The 19965-nt window shown below is 44.3% G+C and overlaps 1 protein-coding gene across 2 annotated transcripts in view; it reads left to right on the forward strand.

Moving 5' to 3' along the window:
• doc2b (double C2-like domains, beta) overlaps window positions 1–19965 on the forward strand; it is a 132719-nt gene that overhangs the window by 45357 nt on the left and 67397 nt on the right. Inside the window, exon 9 of one of the 2 annotated variants that reach the window (XM_062988546.1) lies at window positions 16154–16384. In XM_062988546.1, the coding sequence (XP_062844616.1) occupies window positions 16154–16384 (231 nt within the window). Of the gene's footprint in view, window positions 1–15793; window positions 16385–19965 lie in introns of those variants that run through there. The other variant, XM_062988547.1, reaches the window with a different exon arrangement.

Genomic DNA, 19965 nt, shown 5'->3' on the forward strand with positions numbered 1-19965 from the left:
CCGAGTCTGCCGAATTCACGTTTATATAAGCTACAAGATTGGCATGAACCGTTTGATGCCCGGAACGATTTTCAGTCATTTCTGCCAGCGCTTATGTGGGTCACATGGGTTTACGTAGAGCGTCGATTTTGTTTACTAAGCCTGGAATCATCACACGTAATCAATAGAATAAATGACGAATGACACCTGTAGTCCTTACGTGCATAAAAACTGTGTTTTTCTTCCCACCATCCTCTTAACAAGGGGTATAGACTGATAAAATTACCTACCCTTCCTGGCGTCAATATAACATCTAGATCAGCGCTCCCCAACCTTTTTTGCACCACGGATCGGTTTCATATAAGATATAATTTCACGGCCCGTCGTGAACTATAGAATGTAAAATCAGTGTATGTATGTTTTGTGAGACCGGGTAAGACAGAAGATGGCGTTACTGTCACAGAGGGAGTTTTAGCATTTTTATTTAGGCAAATTACTTGGGTGGCACGGTGGCTAAGTGGGTAGCACTATCACCTCACAGCAAGAAGGTCCTGGGTTTGATCCCCAGGTGGGTCTCCCCATGTCTGCGAGGATTTCCTCCGGGTGTTCCGGTCAGGCTAATTGGAGACACTGAATTGTCCTATAGGTACCAGTGCATTGTAGTGCCGGTCCCAAGCCCGGATAAATAAGGAGGGTTGTGACAGGAGGGGCATCCGGCGTAAAAACGGTGCCAAATAATAACAATAATGCGGATCACGATAAGCCGGTGACCCCTAACAGGAGCAGTTGAGGAAATAGCGATTTAGGCAAATTACTTATACATACAAATATTCGGAACAGATTAATTTTATGAAGTGAGAAGTGACTAAATTAGACGAGAGAACATGCTGAAAAAAAGAAAAATAAGTTTGATGGGATTTTGCTGTCTATAATTTAACGACTTTTGTTTTACTTTTAGCTTTTAATCACTAAGACGACTTACAATATAAATTCTAGCAGATGAGACTGACGGTTGACGACGGCTGCCGGCGGCCGAGCATGCCTGATCCATGTTGGCTTCGTCTGATCCGTGTTAGCCGGCACGCGGGCAGCCGTAGCGGAATTCTCCCGCCTCGGGTTCGACCGGCGTCGGGGGCTTTGATGTGCAGCTGTGTTGCGCCGCGATTAGATAAAGCGCGTCGGATGCAGACTGATAAAAGTAATCACTTCATTTGCTGCCCGTCGCTCACTAGCACGAGAGGTCTGGCGTGCCACTTGTAACCATGGTAACGGCCCAAGAGCCACTCGCACGGATCGGTTTCTGCAGGAATTCTGGCTCGGCAAACGCTCGTGTCTCGCCGGCCCCGTTCTGCGCGTTTGATAGGGAAAAAAATGCTTACTTTCCTTAGAAGATAAAGAACTTTGCAGGGATTAACTCGGACACATCTGGCTGTACCGTTAAGATTTGTGGTGGAAAAATAAAGTCAGATAATAAATGAAAACGAAGATTACAGTTGACTGGATTGGAGAATTTATTGGCATGATCCTGGGTTCTTAACAGCAGTGGAATAGCTGAAGAACAAGAAACAGAACTGCAGGCCTCCCTTTATACTGCTCTAGTCACATTAAGTATTGGACTTTGGAACCTCCATTCTGTGCTGACTGTTGTTTCTTATCTGCTAACAACATTCCAAAAAAACATTTCCTCACAGCTGTACTTAAGTTCTGTCGAAAAATGTTCTCTGCTGCTAAGAATCAATGATCATTTCCAGTATTTACAGCTAACTCCCGACCACAGTCGAACAAGCTGCATAAACCAATCCGAATGTGCAGCAGGAAGAGCGTCATATCGATCGCTAACGATCCGCACCAGCCTTATCAAGATGCAAGCGTTAAAACGTTGAGCCACCAGACAGGAAAGCTGTTTTAACTCCCGTCGTTAATCTCGCCCTCTCCGTTGCCCCCGAACTCTGCCTCCCTCGCCTAACCCCTCTCAGAGATAAACGGCGCTGCCATTCCTCCGGACCGCCGTCCGAGCCACAAATTCTCCAGCTCCTTAATTACGATTGATCTACGGGCCGTCCTTCCAGCCGCCGCTCGGGTCAATTTATCTTTTAGTTCCAGTCAATTATCCTTCACGAGTTTAGGGACTTCCTCGCCTTGTACGGAGCTCCGAAGCTACGAATGATCAGTTCTGCCTGATATCTTGCCAATTTCAGATTCAGATTCAGAATTTTTTGCTTGGACGGTTTGTGTGATGTGTACAAGTGGAGGACGAAGTAGAGGATAAATGGGCTTCTCTCTGAAGTGAAGCAATCAGCTATAAAACAGATCTGACGTTTAGTACGTCAATTTGTTAGATTTAAGTGCGACATTTGACAATGAGCGAAGTTTTACAGAGGCCGAAGAGTGGGCGCCTGAAGTACATTGGATTGGTCAGTACTTATCCAGGGTTTGTAGAGGAAGTCGTTGGCGCGTATGCCAAACATAGACAAACCTTATATGTATGGCCATAATTTATTTCCTCACCTGCTCCCGTTAGGGGTCGCCAATGGATCATGATCAGCATTATCGATTTGGCACAGTTTATCTTTTTTAAAAAAATGCATTTTCTCCCCTTTTTCTCCCCTTTAGCGCGTCCAATTGCCCAATTTGCATCCCTGCCCTGACCAAGGAGATCGAAGCTAACCCACGCCCCCTCCGACACGTGAGCAGCAAGCCGTATGCATCTTGCCACCCACACATTGACGAGTGTGGTGCCACCTAGCGTTGCGTGCGGCGAGACACACCCTAAGAGCACTCCTTCCTCATCTCCGTGTAGGCGCCTCTAATCAACCAGCAGAGGTCGTAACCGCACCATTCTGACCCTAGTCCCACCCATCTGAACAACAGGCCAATCGTTGTTCATATAACCGCTCGGCCTCGGTCGGTAGAGCAGAGCTGGATTCGATACGACGTGCTCGAGATCCAGCTCCGGTTGCAGCGTGTGTTTTTACCGCTGCGCCACCTGAGCGGCCCTTGGCACAGTTTTTACGCCGGATGCCCTTCCTGACACGACCGTCCTTATTTATCCGGGCTTGGGACCGGCACTACAATGCACTGGTTTATGCATCCTAGCGGCTGGGTACCTATAGGACAGTTCAGCGTCTCTAATTAGCCTGGCTGCATGTTTTTGGACTGTTGTAAGAAACCGGAGCACCCGGAGGAAACCCACGCAGACACGAAGAATATGCAAACTCCGCACAGAACCCACACAAAGGCCGCTCAGGTGGTATCGAATCCAGCTCTGCCTTACCGGCTCGAGGCTGAGTGGCTATATGAACAGCGATTGGCCTGTTGTTCAGTTGGGGGGCGGGACAAGGGGCCGGAAGTGGGTTTCTCTCTGTCAGAATAAAAAAATGCAGGCGGCTGCTGCTTGTGTTTCAGGGATATGGGTTAGCTTCAATCTCCTCGGTCAGGGCAGAGTTCGGCATAGACAGAGAGGAAGCACGATGCAAATTGGATAATTGGATGCCCTAAAGGGGGAGAAAAAGTGGAGAATATGCAACAAAAAAAAAAAAGAACCCACACAAAGGACCCGGACCACCCCACCTGGGGATCGAGGACTGAGGACTTTCTTCTCCCAGGACCTTCTTGCTGCGAGGCTAACTACTGAGCCACAGTGCCGCCCATGTAGTGCCCTACTTCATTTTTTAAATGGCTTTAAGGTTTGATTCATCATCTCCATCAACACTTAGCTGTTTTATTTTTGTAATAGGATCAATACCTTCTTGTCCGTCTTATTAAGTTCCATTGAGAACGTTCTGCCCGATCAAACCAGCGAAAAATCCCAGTCCTGCCGGAGTGTCTGCTGTCCCGGGTCGTGATTAATGGTCAGCCTGATGAATGAGGGATTTTTTCAGAGCCCCGACATGCAAATGAATAGGCGTGAGAGAACAGAATCAAATGAGGGGATCTAAATGATCAACATGACCTTTGCAGGCCAGTGCCACTGTAATGGGCTTTACAGTGGCTGGTCCATGACTAGCAGCTCATCTCATTTTCATTTTCCACACCCTCAATCAGTGGGCTGACCCACAGAGCTCATCAGTGGGCTGACCAAAGTGACCCATCCTTGACGTGGGACCTATACACATTTAATGCATCCAAAAGCATGTGGACACTTGATTAGCGCCGTTATTGCCCAGTTCCACCAAAACTCCCACTCAACTGGGAAGGCTTTTCACTCGAATTTGAGGCATTTCCTTTGTATTTGTATTTATTTAGTCAAAAGAAGCTTGTTTTTGGAAGGTTTGGCACCCCTGGAGCAGACAGGGTTAAGGTCCTTGCTCATGGGCCCAACACTGGCTGCATAGCTGAGCCTGGATTTGAACCCTCAATATTCCGTTTGACAGCCCAAAGCTCTACCTACTAGGCTACCACTGTCCGTAGTCTCTGTATGCCATCCTGACGTCTCTGGTAGGTAAAACAAAGCAGCTGGCATACCATGGTAGGGGTCTGCAGCAGTAAAGTCATCGGATATGAAGGTGCTTCGTGAACAGAATCAGTAAAACCAGGCCTGCCACTGGCAACCGTCTGCAGTCAAGCAAGCTTTACATTATCACGGGCAACAACCAATTTTCAATTGAGCTCTAAGGTGCTAATTTTGGAGCAGGGGCGTCAACAATTATCATCACAGCTTTGTCCCGCTTGGTCTATCCACTACTACACTTTCAACTTCTGACTCATGCCCGGCATCCAGCTTGATTGAGGAGGACTGCAGAGTAGCGCATGCCCCCCTCTTCCGCACGTAAAGCCATCGGGCACGTCATTTCTCCAGCCAGCAGTGGACTACAACGTGGAGTCTTAACACATGGTACTGTTTCTGCTGGGGAGTCGCTTTGGCTGAATACAATAAATGAGTCAGTCTTCCCTTACAGACATGGTTGGGTAATATGCCATTACCCGGTGCCAGCCCGGTGCCTATGGTGCCCCACTGGATTACACTGGATAACCATCAGACCGAACCAGAGCTGGGTCTCCACGCTCACCCGTTCTCTCCAGTTTCCCCTCGCGTGCTACATCTGGGCTGTCGTCCTGCTGTTCGGTCCAGATGCCGTGTCTAACCCCTTCCAGTCTCCCGGGCCGCTCCTGTCAGAGAGGCTGACAGCTGGAGAGGGAAGAGGAGTTGCACCTCTGGCCCTGTTTGTGATGCACCTCCATATTTTCTACCGAACAGGCTGACAGTGGAGAGAAACACCAGTGTGGTATTTGCTCCGCAGAGGAGACGAAATACAAACAAAATAGAACATCACGTCTGTACGGAATTAAAAATACAAGGAGGAGGAAGAAACATTTTTGGCATCAGAAGTAAATTTTGGACCACATTTTTGAGGGACTTCTAGACATGGATGTGACTATGTTACGCCTGGTCTGTTTCTTTAGACCTCTCTTGGTCACTTGCCAGTGTGTTTGACCCCCCTGGTATAGTCACTTGTTTCCTGTTGGGAGAAGGACGGGATTTGAGCAGATGGTCCGCGGACCTTCCAGACCGTTGCTCTCAAATTGGACACTTAGGATTGGTACAGGATTTTGTACACCTGTAAGCACCTGAAATCCATCGTTACACAGGGTGACCACTTGCTTTTGGCTTTAGTGTGACTACATTACGTCTGGTCTGTTTCTTTAGACCTCTCTTGGTCACTCTGCAGTATGTTTGACCCCTCTGGTATAGTCATTGAACACATGAGTCTATTGGTTTTCATTTATGAGCAGTACCAGTAGTTAGGAGAGTTGTACACCTGTTTCCTGTTGGGAGCAGGACGGGATTTGAGCAGATGGTCACTGGACCTTCCGAACTGTTGCTCTCAAATCGGACACTTAGGATTCATAAAGGATTTTGTACACCTGTAAGCACCTGAAATCCATCGTTACACAGGGTGCCCACTTGCTTTAGGCTTTAGTGTGACTATGTTACGTCTGGTCTGTTTCTTTAGACCACTCACGGTCACTCAGCGGTGTGTTTGACCCCTCTGGTATAGTCACTGTATACGGGAGTCTGCCGTGTGGCTTGTTTCCTGTTGGGAGCAGAGTGGGATTTGAGCAGATGGTCATTGGACCTTCCGAACTGTTGCTCTCAAATTGGACACTTAGGATTCGTTCAGAATTGTGTACACCTGTTAGCACCTGAAATTGATCATCCACTTGATTTTGGCTTTATAGTGTGACTACGTTACGTCTCGACCTCCCACGGTCACTCGGCAGTATGTTTGACCCCTCTGGTATAGTTACTGAACACAGGAGTTGCTTGTTCTAGATGTATAATAGACAGATTTGTTTTATTTATTCAGTTTCACCATGTTGTCCAGATACTTTTATTATGGGACAAACAATAGACTATTGATCTGTGTTTCTGGGTGTATTGATCACGCTTTTATTCAGTATGTTCCTCTCTCCAGCCCTCTGCATCATAGATAGATCTGCATCAAACCAAGGTAACAGTCTTAAAGACATATACACCTGACCACATTCCAGAACCATGACCATTGCTAGCACGTCCTCTGTTCTATTGAAAGGTTATTCCATACAATTTTAGATGATGTCTGTTTGGAATTTGGGATTTATATAAGAGGAACACACAGGGTACAGCAGCTTCAACCGATTTTACCCAATCTGAGACTAAGGGTCCATCCGAAAACCTGGTGATCTCTCTGCATAGACGCATTTTACGTCATCCTACCCTTCCGAGAAAGAAGAAGGTCTAAATTCTCAGATACCTCAAAATGCTGCCTACTGAGGTGCCTTAATTCTAAGCTATAATCTGACTGAAGTCTTAAAGGACCATGAGTCTGATGGACATCTCATTCCAGAACCATGGCCATTCAGATGGTCCTTTGTGGCTAACACATAGAGCATTTGTAAGTCCATGTACTGATGGACTGGCTCTTAATCGACGTTTCAATTCATCTCCAAGGAGTTCAGTGGGATTGAGATCTGAGCTCTGTGCAGGTCAGTAGACCTTGGTAGACCTTGCTTTGTGAGAACCTCAGCCTCATTACCCTCCCTTGCTTCCCCAGACCACAATCCCACCAGACTTCTGCGCAGACACCAGTTGCCACTTTACTCCTGCCAGAGATGGAGAGTACGGAGAGTCACGCTATGCTTTAAGTGTTCCTGTAGTACTCTACTTGATCAGACATCGGGGGTCACTAAAGCCCATTCCCAGCCAATCATGCCTGCCGAGTGCCCAGCCGGACCTCAAGACCTTGAACTAGTGTATTAGACAAGTGTTTATTTGACTTAATTCAGTCAATACACCTACCTGTTAGCAACGGTTGTAGCTAAGTTAAGAGAGGTGTGTACATACTTTCGACCACACGCTCTACAGTGTTAATCCGTAGAAATCTCCGCTTTACATGCCAAAACTGTTCATCCCGGTTCAATATAGCAAAATTGCAGCAATTATAGCTTGACGACACGCTGGTTCCTTTTTCTAAATCCTCCGCTGACGTTAAGTTCCTGTTATTGTGTAGCGTCCGCGGCGCACGCTGCCTGTAAAAGCGGCGGCGGAAAAACACGTCTATTTTTCCAAACAGTAATTACGGTGCCGCCATGTGTTGTCTCGTCCAGACAGGGCCATAATGAGTGATCTCTGATCCTGACCGAATAGCCCATCGGCGCATTCGCTGATTTGCTTTAGTTCCAGTGCTCTCTCGTGCATTAGCATTAGCGTACACGTGTCTACGGTGATGTTCACGAAGGGCACCGTTTATACAAAAACATACTGCAAACGCAATTAATGCAACATCAATGCTGTTACCATGGGAAACGTATTAACAATGCTGTTAGTGCATTGCTTATTATGGTCTGTAGAACTTACGCCGTCCTATACGCTCCGGAGAAAAGGGCATGTCTAAGTTCTTAAATGCATTACAATGCTCCTACTGAGATGCCTTAATTCTGAGCGATAATAACGAGGGAGCATTCGATTCTTCCTTAGCTGTGAAGGCAATCCCAGCATTCAGTGCGGCACAAATATGGCGGACGAATGCGGAGCAACCAACAGAGTTCTTTCCAAAGTGCAATTAATTTGCAAATTCGGGCTTGTCGGGGACAGTTAACCATTTTTGGTACACGGAGGAAGATGTTAGCTGGCACGCTAGAGGGTTGTGCAGCCTCAGCCCGTCGGTTTGAATGGCCTGAGGCTAACTGTGTTAGCATAGTAAGCTAAAACTACGGTGACGCAATCAGCATCTAAATCTGTAGCTGTTGTGAAGCTTGGTGGTGCGAAATGCAAAAACTCCCTCTGCAGCAGTAACATCTTCTGCTTTACTCAGTCTTTACCTGACGAGTGTTGTGCCACCTCAGCCTGTTGGTTTGAATGGCTTTAGTAAGCTAAAACTGTGTTGGCGTAATTGTCGTAATCACTGTCTAAGTAGTGCGTCTAAATAATCTGCCTTATGAGTTTGGTGTCTTATTAGAATTCCTAACTACTTAGGCAGCTGCCCAGGTAGGCAGTAGGCAGCAAGGCAGCTCACTAGGTCTTATATATTCAGGACAACTCCTGTAACAGACCCTGATATCTCCACCTGCTCAGCACACATAGGTTCCCGCCGGTCAATAATAACCTCATGTGGACATCCAGCGCCCCCCCTCCCCCCTTGACACCCTGTAAGAATTCAGATTTTCATGTGACCTACAAGCCACTGTGAATCCACCCAAGGCCAAAATATTACAGTTTAGCAGAGAGCATGATGTCAAATTTAGACACGCCTTCCTCTCAGGAGTGAAGAATGGCATAAAATGCGTCTATGTAGAGAGATCGCCAGGTTTTCGGACAGACCTTCCAAACGACTCAGACTGCCAATGCGCCAAATGACAGATGTTCTTGTTAGCAGCCATTAAGGGTGTTACTGTGTAATTGAAACATCGATGAGATGATCAGTCAGCGTCACTTTGGGACTGATAATCCAGGTGTCTGGTGTTCGGACCAAGGTCATTTGCTTTTATTTAATGAATTGAAATAAGTGTGCATGTAAAGGAGGTTAATTGGGGAGGGAGTTAGGGTGCATTCACATGAGAAGAGTTTACGATAAGAGTTAAGTTAAGACAAGACAAGTTAAGATAAGACAAGTCAAGGTAAGACAAGTTAAGACAAGACAAGTTAAGATAAGGTAAGACAATTAAGGTAAGACAAGACAAGTTAAAATGAGATGAGACAAGACAAGTTAAGACCAGACAAGTTAGGATAAGGTAAGACAAGTTAAGATGAGACGAGAAGTTAAGACAAGACAGGTCAAGGTAAGATAAGACAAGACACATTAAGAGAAGACAAGCTAAGAGCAGGTGAGACAAGACAAGTTAAGGTAAGACAAGTTAAGACAAGACAAGTTAAGATAAGACAAGACAAGTTAAGACAAGACAAGATAAGACAAGTTAAGATAAGACAAGTTAACATAAGACAAGTTAAGATAAGACAAGACAAGTTAACATAAGACAAGAGAAGATAAGACAAGAGAAGATAAGACAAGTTAAGATAAGACAAGTTAAGTTAAGACAACGAAGATAAGACAAGAGAAGAGAAGACACGGTCATGTCAAAACAGGAAAGAACCTTCCCCAAACTGGAAATCAATTTAACGCTTAAGTTTTAAGTTTCAGGAGGGCTGCCAATTTGCAAGCTGTTAAGGCTGCGTCCCAGTTCACTAAACGCTATTCTTAATATGTGACATATCAGTACACAACCCTTGTTGTTACTATTTTTAATGCTGTTTAGTTGTGAGGGGGCGGTACCATGAACGCAGCCTTACATCGACAGCTCTCTCTAAATCCAGACTAGTCCGTTCGATCTAATCCGCTTCTTTAATCACGTGGAATAGCGTCCCGATAAACGCACAGACGGAGAGGAATTAGGACTGTGTTTTACTGATAGAGCTTTAAATCCCGGCTGAGAGTCGCACTCATTATGAGATAAGCTCAGGAAATCTATTCTGTTTTGTTTCCTAAAGAACGTGGAGAGCTGAGCGCTGAGTAAATACAGTAAAGTCTTCAGTGTTACAGCACCAGTACCAACAATGTTGAAACAGCAGAAAAAAATTTAAATAAAAATTACCAGAAAGCCATAATTAGCTTTAAATGATCAAAGAAGTGAATGAAGTGTTTGGTAAAATTATGCACATGTTCTTGTATTTATATAAAAAATTTATAAATAAATAAACCCATGAAAACGGCTGTTTAAATATTCTTAGAGATCAACATGTGGCTTTGCTATTTGAATCCACAATGTGTTTGCAGCTGATATAAACAGACGCCCATAGCCAAACATTTTTATTCTCCTGAACATGGACGCTACCAAAGCAACCCAAAATTTTTAAATAATTTTTTATAAAAAAAAGTTGTAATTTTTGGAATTTTTTTTGTACTTTTTAATATATTTAAAAAAAATTTAAATCATATTTACATTTTAAGATCTTTTTCTTTTATTATGGCTGCTGAGAGCTGCCAAACAAAGTTTCGTTGTATAACTACAATGACAAAAGTCTATCTTATCTTGTCTTATCTTAACTTCACCTGTCTTGTCTTATCTTAACTTGTCTTGTCTTATCTTTACTTGTCTTATCTTTTATCTTATCTTGTCTTGTCTAATTTTATCTTTTCTTGTCTTGTCTTATCTTAACTTGTCTTGTTTTAACTTGTCTTGTCTTAACTTCTCTTGTCTTATCTTAACTTTTCTTGTCTTGTCTTAGTGTCTCTTGTCTAAACGTGTCTTGTCTTAACTTATCTTAACTTGTCTTGTCTTATCTTAACTTGTCTTGTCTTATCTTAACTTGTCTTGTCTAATCTTAACTTGTCTTGTCTTGTCTTATCTTATCTTTTCTTGTCTTATCTTTTATCTTATCTTGTCTTGTCTAATTTTATTTTTTCTTGTCTTGTCTTAACTTCTCTTGTCTTATCTTAAGGACCTTGAGGGCCCAGTGACCTTCTGATTACTAGTTCAGTATCTTAATCACTAGGCTACTTCTAATCTTATCCAGCCACATGTACTGCCAATGTGTCTATAAAATAGGATTGTAAAGATAACACTTTAGGGAAGGCCCTTTCCGTGCACAACATATAGATTAAATGTTCAACAGATGCCAAAAGCATTCCAATTTCCTCACGGATTATCATCAGGCACTTCAGGCTGTGGAATTTGAACATTTTTCCATCGTTTTGTTCTCCTGCTTCCTTCTTTCATTATTAAATGATTGGAAGAAGGTAGAAGGAAAACACAGGGCACGAAAATAAAATATTGAAGCCTTCATCGCCGGCGGAATGGATCGTTTTTTCTGCAGTGCAGCGACGTGCTCAGTATTAAACCCGTTGGAGAATAAACACAGCGCTTGTTAGAGATGAATAAAAAGGTCATGAAAATGCCCGAGTGCTTAATTAGACTAATCTTACACCGGGGGGAAAAACAAAGCTTTTACATCAAGTATTGAGCGAAAATAAAAACGCTTGTGCTGTATATGTTATACCGCTTTCTGGTCTTTCAGCCACACCCACTGAAGAAAATATATGTGACAGTTTGGGTAGAGTGTTTCCTGCCCCAGGATGACCGCTGCATGTCATATTTGATGCCCAGACCTTAATAAAGATGCGATTTTATTGGGGGGTTTGATATGTCACCGTTACACTTCCTCTGTAGCAAATTGCTCGAGTAACAAATAGTCCTTTTTTTTAAAGCGGACGTATGTAAAACCCTCCCCCGCCACGCATGGCTATTACAGACCACGCATCACACAGCCAGCTCCCGTAATGACCCAGCGCTCTCCAGTGCCATCAACTCAAGTGCCCGCCAAATCCAGCATTACCCTCACCACAGGTTCTCTCTCAGACCCTCATTCAACTCTCATGCCTCGTCCAGTCCCGTTTGATGAGCCGAATGTAGGTCGGGCAGAGCGTTGTTTAGATAACCTGTGCTTTCAATCGACGTCAACACATCATTGTAGCCATTTCTACACCAAATCCAAGTTTATTGACGTGCTTGACATGCCATTCACCCCTAAACCTCCCCTGCAGCCATGACAGCCTTTAACCCGCTGTGGCTCAAAGTGCAGATCCACGACACACTAGGGATGCCCATGCTAAATCCTTTCCACCGAAGCATGAAAGCATCACAAGTGAAGGTTAAAGCTACGGAAAAGGGTTGATCAGCTCGACAAAAACCTGTTTTCTTCAAGAATAATGTGGACAGCCATGCACTTGTGGAAAACATGCCACCAGGACTCACCGTAGGGCGATCCATCTCGCAACATACAGAAATTTAGGACCAACTGATGATCTCCAGGTTCCAGATATCACCAGATTTTGCCTTTTTTGGATATCACAGGACTTCCAGAGTTCCATTATGCTTTATATCATATTTATAAGCATTTTTAGTGTAAGGGCGCATTCACATGAGAAGCAGAAAAACCGCTTTTGCGCCGACTGTGCCTTTGTTTCCTCTGGAGTGATCCGCTTCCTTAGGCGGCGTGCTCATTGCCGCATTGCCGTGGCGCTCAAAGTTCAGTTGAACTTTTCAAAGCTCCTCCAATGAGACGAACTGTTTGATATGATGCGGTAAAATCAACATAGGCAGAACGAACAACACAACATGAATTATTGTACTAAAACAAGTGAGGAATTTCATTAGTGGAGAGAGGTTTAGTGTTCCACCTTAAGTGTTTTAGACTCTCTGAAAAGCTGATTCTCACAATTTCTCAGAACCTCGAGCTGTAAAACACAAGTTTAAAAGTGAAACAGTGAGGAAAATCCAGATAAACACAGATACACGTGGAGCTTTCAGAGTGAATTTGACGGATATTCAACACAAATGCAGATTCGTCTCATATTCGCACTTTGATGACATTTTACCACATCGCTCAAGCTAAGCGCTGAACAAAGCAGCAGTTTATTGTTAATTTGAAATTAAATAAATAATGATATAACGTTGAGTTAAAGGGAAACGTCGTGTTTAGGGGTACAAATTTCTCCGGGAATGGTGTTGAGTTTCAAAAACTTCAAGTTTAGGGTCTTCGAGTTACAAGGTACCGCTGTATACTGTATATATACAGTACGTCTACAACACAGAAGTACCGCGTCAATAGTTTTCAATAACAATCAGCGACAGTGTGTTGCTTGTACATTTAACGGAACAGAAAGTGCTACCGTGCTTCGTAGAGAAATGTCACCAGTCTTGAACTTTACCGTGTACAGCATCTGCAATCTACGGCTTTCTGCAAACATCAGAAACATCCGAGTGACATTTGCACCAAACTCCAAACTCACAGGGCTAAATTACTAATATGGCGTAATACTAATACTAATACTAATATACTAATAAGACTTTAAGTCCAATTGACACACACAATTGATGAGTCTAGAAGTCAATTGGAGCACAACTGTTGACCAAAAAAGCAAGACGTGGACCAAGTCCAAGGATCTCTTGGTGTCTCTCAGAGTCAGAGATCTACGTCTTCGAGTGTCCCCAGGACCCACTTGTGGCATAAAACAGGCACTGTAGATCACCTCCTGGGTTCATCCTTACTGTGAAACAGGATGCTGCAGCATCATACGTATGGGATGGTATTAATACGACATTAATGCGACAGTAAGCCAAAGCATACAGGCAAAACAACACTGTTAAACTCCATCGGTGGTAACATCTTACCATGGATTTTCACTCTGTTTTAGATGATTACGCTAGACTTGTGAATATCTGTCCGCACAAGTCTAGCCTTTGATTCACAAACAGAGGCAATATGGTCCTCCGTGATTATTTAGTTAATATAATTATAATAAACACGTATTATAAAGAAGTGGCAACATATCAGCTTCGACTTGCGAGCCACAGGCAGGTGCATCCTTAATTCTTCGAGGAAAATAATTGGCCCGAATTGCCTCCTGGTAAATCAGAACCGCTTTTGATTAATACATTTTTTATTTATTTACCTTCCTTTTCCCCTAATGACGACGAGGGTTCGTGGCTGAGTGGCACCTCCGTTCGCAATTATCCTCGACGTTCAGGAAGAAAGGAAGAGAAAGGAGGTCTCGTCTTTGGAGATGCCGAGCTTGGAAGAGGTCTGGCTGGGCTAGCTGTGCCACACTGAATGCTGGGATTGCCTTCACTGCTAAGGAAACATCGGACACTCCGACGTTGTTCAGTCAGATTATCGTTCAGAATTAAGGCACCTCAGTAGGCAGCATTTTAAGCTATCTAAGAATTTAGACATGCCCTCTTTTCTGGGGTGTAGGATGCCATAAAACGCATCTATGTACAGAGATTACTAAGTTTTCAGACGGTCTATATATTGCAAGAAGTACATGGACGCCCCATCTAACTGGTTAGTTCAGGAATTGACCAATCCAACAGAAATCCAACGTCCTGCACGAAACCCCAACAGAATTAACTGGAATGCTGATTCCAAGGGAGTTCCTCTCATCCCCTGTTGGCGCCTGACCTCACAAACGCTCTTTCGACTTAAACCCCGGGGACTCGCTCCAAATCCTTGTGGAATGGTCGCAATTTCAAAAACGGACCGTGAAGGCCGCCCAGAGATTCTGGATTCTGAGTTCCCAGCTCTGAATCTCGGCTCTGCTACCGGTCTGCTGGGCAGAAAGACCTGGGTGGGAAAGACCGGACTAAGGGGTGGGGTTATCAACGCTGCGTATGGACCCCGGTACAGTAAGAAATCGGGGCGTGGCTTTACGTTCAGGAATTGACCAATCCAACAGAAATCCAACATCCTGCACGAAACCCCAGTGGAATGAACTGGAACGTTGATTCCGAGGGAGAACCCCGGGGACTCGCTCCAAATCCTTGTGAAACGGTCATCGTTTCAAAAACTGACCCTATCAGCTATCAGGTTCGAATCCGCCGGGCGCCATCCAGCAGGCACGATCGGCCAATCTCCAGTCTGCTGGGTGGGAAAAGACGCTGTGTGAGAACCTTGGCTCCCTCACACGCAAATCAACCGAAGTACGAGAGAATAAGAAGGCATTGGTGGACTGCGCACGTCAAAGGGAAGGTGTGTCGCCATTGGGGTGCAGAGGAGCGGATTGGCTACACTACATTTTAATTCAAAAGAAGACAACAGGTGGTGCTACACGCTCAGTGTCAGGTTAGGAACTAGATTCCTCACCAGATTTACATCCTCAGCAAGAATCGTACCCAGGAAATTGAGCTGAAATCGTACTGTTTGAGGACGTATTTTTATCTGGATGTACAGGGCGTGTATACCTGTACTTTATATATATATATATATATATATATATATATATATATATATGCCTTGCATAGTAGGGCTGTACATTACGTTCGTATTCCTGTGAAATAAAACCACCTAGACATTGAAACTGATGGTGGGAGGGGTTTAGCGAGGAGGCGCTCGGCGCTCGTGGAAGCCCCACTTGTTGCGTCCGATCCCGTCGCCTCTGAACAGACCGTCTCTGAGCAGCCGTCAGTCTGGAGGAATGAAGATCGCGCTTAGGCGCCTCCTTCCTCCCCAATTGACAGATGGAAAGGACTAATGGCGTAATTAAGTAGCCGCACTGGCGGTTCCTGTTTACCTCCTGGTTGCTAAGCAGTGACATCGACCAATCCATCGTTTCTCTCCGTAATCCTTTTTTTTCCTCCCTCCCTCCATCTCTCACGTATACACCATCTCTCTCTCTCTCTGTCTCTCTCTCTCTCTCTCTAGACTTATTCTGGTGGCTGGTGGACAGGCAGCCTCAGTGCATTCTGTAGTGCTTTGAGCAGAGCTCCGAGGCTTACAGCCTGTAGAGACACTCCGGCATTCACTCACTCACTCACTCGCTCACCCACTCGCTCACTCACTCACTCACTCACTCACTCACTCACTCACTCGTTCACTTACTAGGCACGTACCGAATCCAGACTTGCCGTCTTTTCTTCCAGGAGCGAACACCCGGGCTCATTCTTGGAAATTAATTTTTCAACTTTTTTTCACCATTTTTTTTAACCATTCATCGCTAATTACTTCACCTTCCTTCACCCCTGCCCCGCCTCCAGGGGGGCGTCGCCCGCAAGGCCGCATGCATGACACAGCGCCGAGGCGAAAAGCCCACCATCAGCATCCAGGAGCACATGGCCATTGACGTGTGCCCGGGCCCCATCCAGCCCATCAAGCAGATCTCTGACTATTTCCCCCGCTACCCGCGGGGTCTCCCTCCCACAGCCGCCCCGCTCCTCAGGCGCGCCGGGTCCCTGCGCTCGTCCTCCTCTTCCTCGTCCTCCGCCGCGCCCGCCGCCTCCGCCGAGAGGGATGACGCCGACGGAAACGACGACGACCTGGACCGAGCCTTCGGCGCCGCCTCGGCCTCGGCTTCGTCCTCCGCTCCGACTCCGACTCCGCCCAGCAGGAAGGAGGAGGAGCCTGACACCGAGGGTTACGACTCGGACGACTCCAGTGAGTAACGATTGGTCGTTTTCTTATCGTCTGTTTCTCTGTTGTTGAAGGTTGTCATAGTTACCAGAGATGGAAGTCCTAAAGAGCAGAATTGGTCTTGCTTATTGTGTACAGAGTAGCTTTAGAGGAAGCACATGTAAGCCGTTAACCCATCACGTTCATAGTTTTATTGTAAGCTCAGCTAGGGGTGGAAATTTGTATAAATTAGGTAACAAATGGGGGTAAATATAAAGTTGTTAAACTAAATAGAGCTCCATTGTTAGTCAGCTGATCACTGGGTGGTTGCATTTCATTCAATACGTGGCAATAATTGACTTTCTTTACATGCCGGAGGGTATATTTTGCCTGCCCCATGCCCCCTCCTGTCCCTAAACCTTCTTTTTTCCGCCCGTGCCTCGGTGGACTCGCACATGAGGCTCGTCCACTTCTGCACTGGCGCCTCGGTCAGCTAACCAGGGTCCTTGCACAGCGATTGAAGACCACGTCCACTTAGTACGGCCTTTTTTCACCCAGCAGACTCGGTGGTGGTCAGTGCTGCATTTAGACTACATTAAATAAACAGTTTGTCTCATTGGCGGCACTTTGAAAAGGTCAGCTGCAAACGGGGTCAGAGTTCAATCACATTGAAGCGATAAACACAGTGGCTACCGCCTCGATCGATAGGACATGACAGCGCGGCCTCTGCGATAGCGGTTTTAGTGAATGCATCATGAATGGTCATAATAATGACTACTACTACTAATAATAATATTATTATAATAAAAATCTATTTGTTTATTTGTCATATATACACCGGTCAGGCATAACATTATGACCACCTTCCTACCTGACTGGTCTGCAGCTATGCAGCCCCATACGCAACAAACTGTGATGCTCTGTGTATTCTGACACCTTCCTATCAGCATCAGCTTTAACTTCCTCAGCAATTTGAGCTACAGCAGCCTTCCCCGCGCTCGCCACGTCCACCAACGAGTCTTGGCCGCCCATGACCCTGTCGCCGGTTTACCACTGTTCCTTCCTTGGACTGTTTTTGATAGATACTGACCACTGCAGACCGGGAACACCCCACAAGAGCTGCAGTTTTGGAGGTGCTCTGACCCAGTCGTCTAGCCATCACAACTTGCTCTAATCCTTACGCTTGAACATCTTTCCTGCTTCTAACATCAACTTTCAGGATAAAATGTTCACTTGCTGCCTAATAAATCCCACCCACTAACAGGTGCCGTGATGAAGAGATGATCAGTGTTATTCATTTCACCTGTCAGTGGTCATAATGTTATGCCTGGCCAGCTTGTTTGGAATCTGTGGCCAGCACACAGGGTCAGCCATTGTACAGCTCCACTAAAGCTTAGGGGTTAAGGGCCTTACTCAAGGGTCCAACAGTGGCTCCATGGTAACCTTACAATTGAGAGCCCTAAGCTCTACCAACTAGGTGACCACCATCCCCAAACTACTCCTAGATAATGTCCCATTGACTTGAGCATCAGTTGCTCCTTAAAGGATCACATTGTTTCATCGTGTTTGTCCCTTGGTCTAAAAACTCAGGGTGCAAATGCTTGTTACTAGGGTGGTACTACCCATCTATCCAAAATATCTGTGTAACCAAGTGTTGTTTACAGTATCTTTTGTCATACCAGTCGCTCATGATAATACAGTTAGAGAAGCAGATCCATGCTAGATTACTGAAGGTGGTTTACCTCCGGAGCCCGTGAGACGAGCCCATCTCCGCCGGCCGCTACTAGACGGACCTTTATTGACTTCTGCAGCTGGTAAACCCTACAGTACAATATTGATCCATCCTCTGTTTGTTCTCTCTGTCTTTATACTTCAGACCGAATGTTTCATGGGATACATGAAAGATTCTCGTCACCGGGTGGACGCTTAAGGATGAGATATTTCTTTCATTTCATTTCTCCGTCTCACTTAAAAAGGTGGAACTAGAGGACCTATAAACCACATTTTAAAAGCAGGATTAGATTTTCAGGACCGTGTTTGGGTCTGATAGGTGCACATAATTCCTGTTGCTGTCAGAATCACGACACGGGAGAACGTTGGACGTATTGCTATGCTGTTTGCTATATTTGTTTTTTGAAATATCACCCAATTTTAAGAGTAGGTCGAAGCAATCGGACCCATAGTATAAGACCCAGGTTTAAAGACGTGTCAGACGAGCGTAAAAACATCCGTTCAGCCTGATCTCTGTTTCTACGTGAATGAAAAGCTTGTCACCCTCACTTCACTTGCAAATACAAATGGGGAAGCGCTAATCTCTACTAATATTTCCTATTGTTAGGCTTTGCTTGAGTGGCATGAGGGTATATCACTATATTACCAAAAGTATGTGGACACCCCTCCTATACTGCTGCATAATAGTGATTGACATTTTTATTTTATATAGTCAGTATTTTTATTTTATATAGTCAATATTTTTATTTTATATAGTCAATATTTTTATTTTATATAGTCAATATTTTTATTTTTATTTTTAATAGGCAATAATTTAATTAAAATTTTATATAGTTAGTATTTTAATTTTATATAGTCAGTATTTTAATTCTAATTTTATATAGTCAATATTTTTAATTTTATATAGTCTTTATTTTTATTTTTAATAGGCAATAATTTTATTACAATTTGATATAGTCGATATTTAAATTTTATAGTCAGTATTTAAATTTTCATTTTTATAGTCATTATTTAAATTTTTTATAGTCAATATTATAATTTACATTTTATAGTCCTATTTAAATTTAAATTTTATATAGTCAATATTTTAATTTTAATTTTATATAGCCAGTATTTTCATTTTATATAGTCAATATTTTAATTTTATATAGTCAGTATTTTTATTTTATATAGTCAATATTTTTATTTTATATAGTCAATATTTTAATTTTAATCAAATTTGTAAATATATTCAGACACAGAGAGAGTACTTCTGAAATCAAAACGCTCCCTCCAGCATCCACCCACCCGCTCTTGTTTAATACAGTTCAGGTATTAGCAGCACAACAGACGGCCAAATTAAGACACGTCTCTGGTGTTTTGCGACACCCGAAATACAAATAAACTCGTACACATTTACACAAGTGCATAACGAGCTTCACTGCCCACGCGTAACAAAGAAAAAATAAAATAACAATAATTAGCAGATCCAAAATCTACCCACCACCGAGACCGGAGACCGGAGAGCCGGCTAATGCAACAGATGGATTTTGGAGCGACTTCCTTCCAAACATTTGGCACCTAGCAGCTTTTCTGCTAACAAACCGTTTATGAACCTGAACACAGAACTGCAGGAGACTACAGACTGTTATTTCACACGGCTCTGTGGTGCAGATTTGGACGGCTGATTCAAGGGAAAACAAAAACGTTGCGGAGTCTCAGATACGGAGGGAGGACTGAAGCCTGGCCGTCAGCAAATTAGTAAACAATTATACAAATGGATTAGTCACTGGATGAAGCTCTGCTCTGCTCAGTGCTAATAAAAGCTAGTCCTGCGAATTAGCATCGTGTGGGTGAGAACATTTCTATTGAATATGTACGACGCAACATGATGAGAATCTAAAGTCTCATATCCA

This window comes from Trichomycterus rosablanca, chromosome 26, assembly GCF_030014385.1.
Source record: "Trichomycterus rosablanca isolate fTriRos1 chromosome 26, fTriRos1.hap1, whole genome shotgun sequence".
Taxonomy (NCBI): Eukaryota; Metazoa; Chordata; class Actinopteri; order Siluriformes; family Trichomycteridae; genus Trichomycterus; species Trichomycterus rosablanca.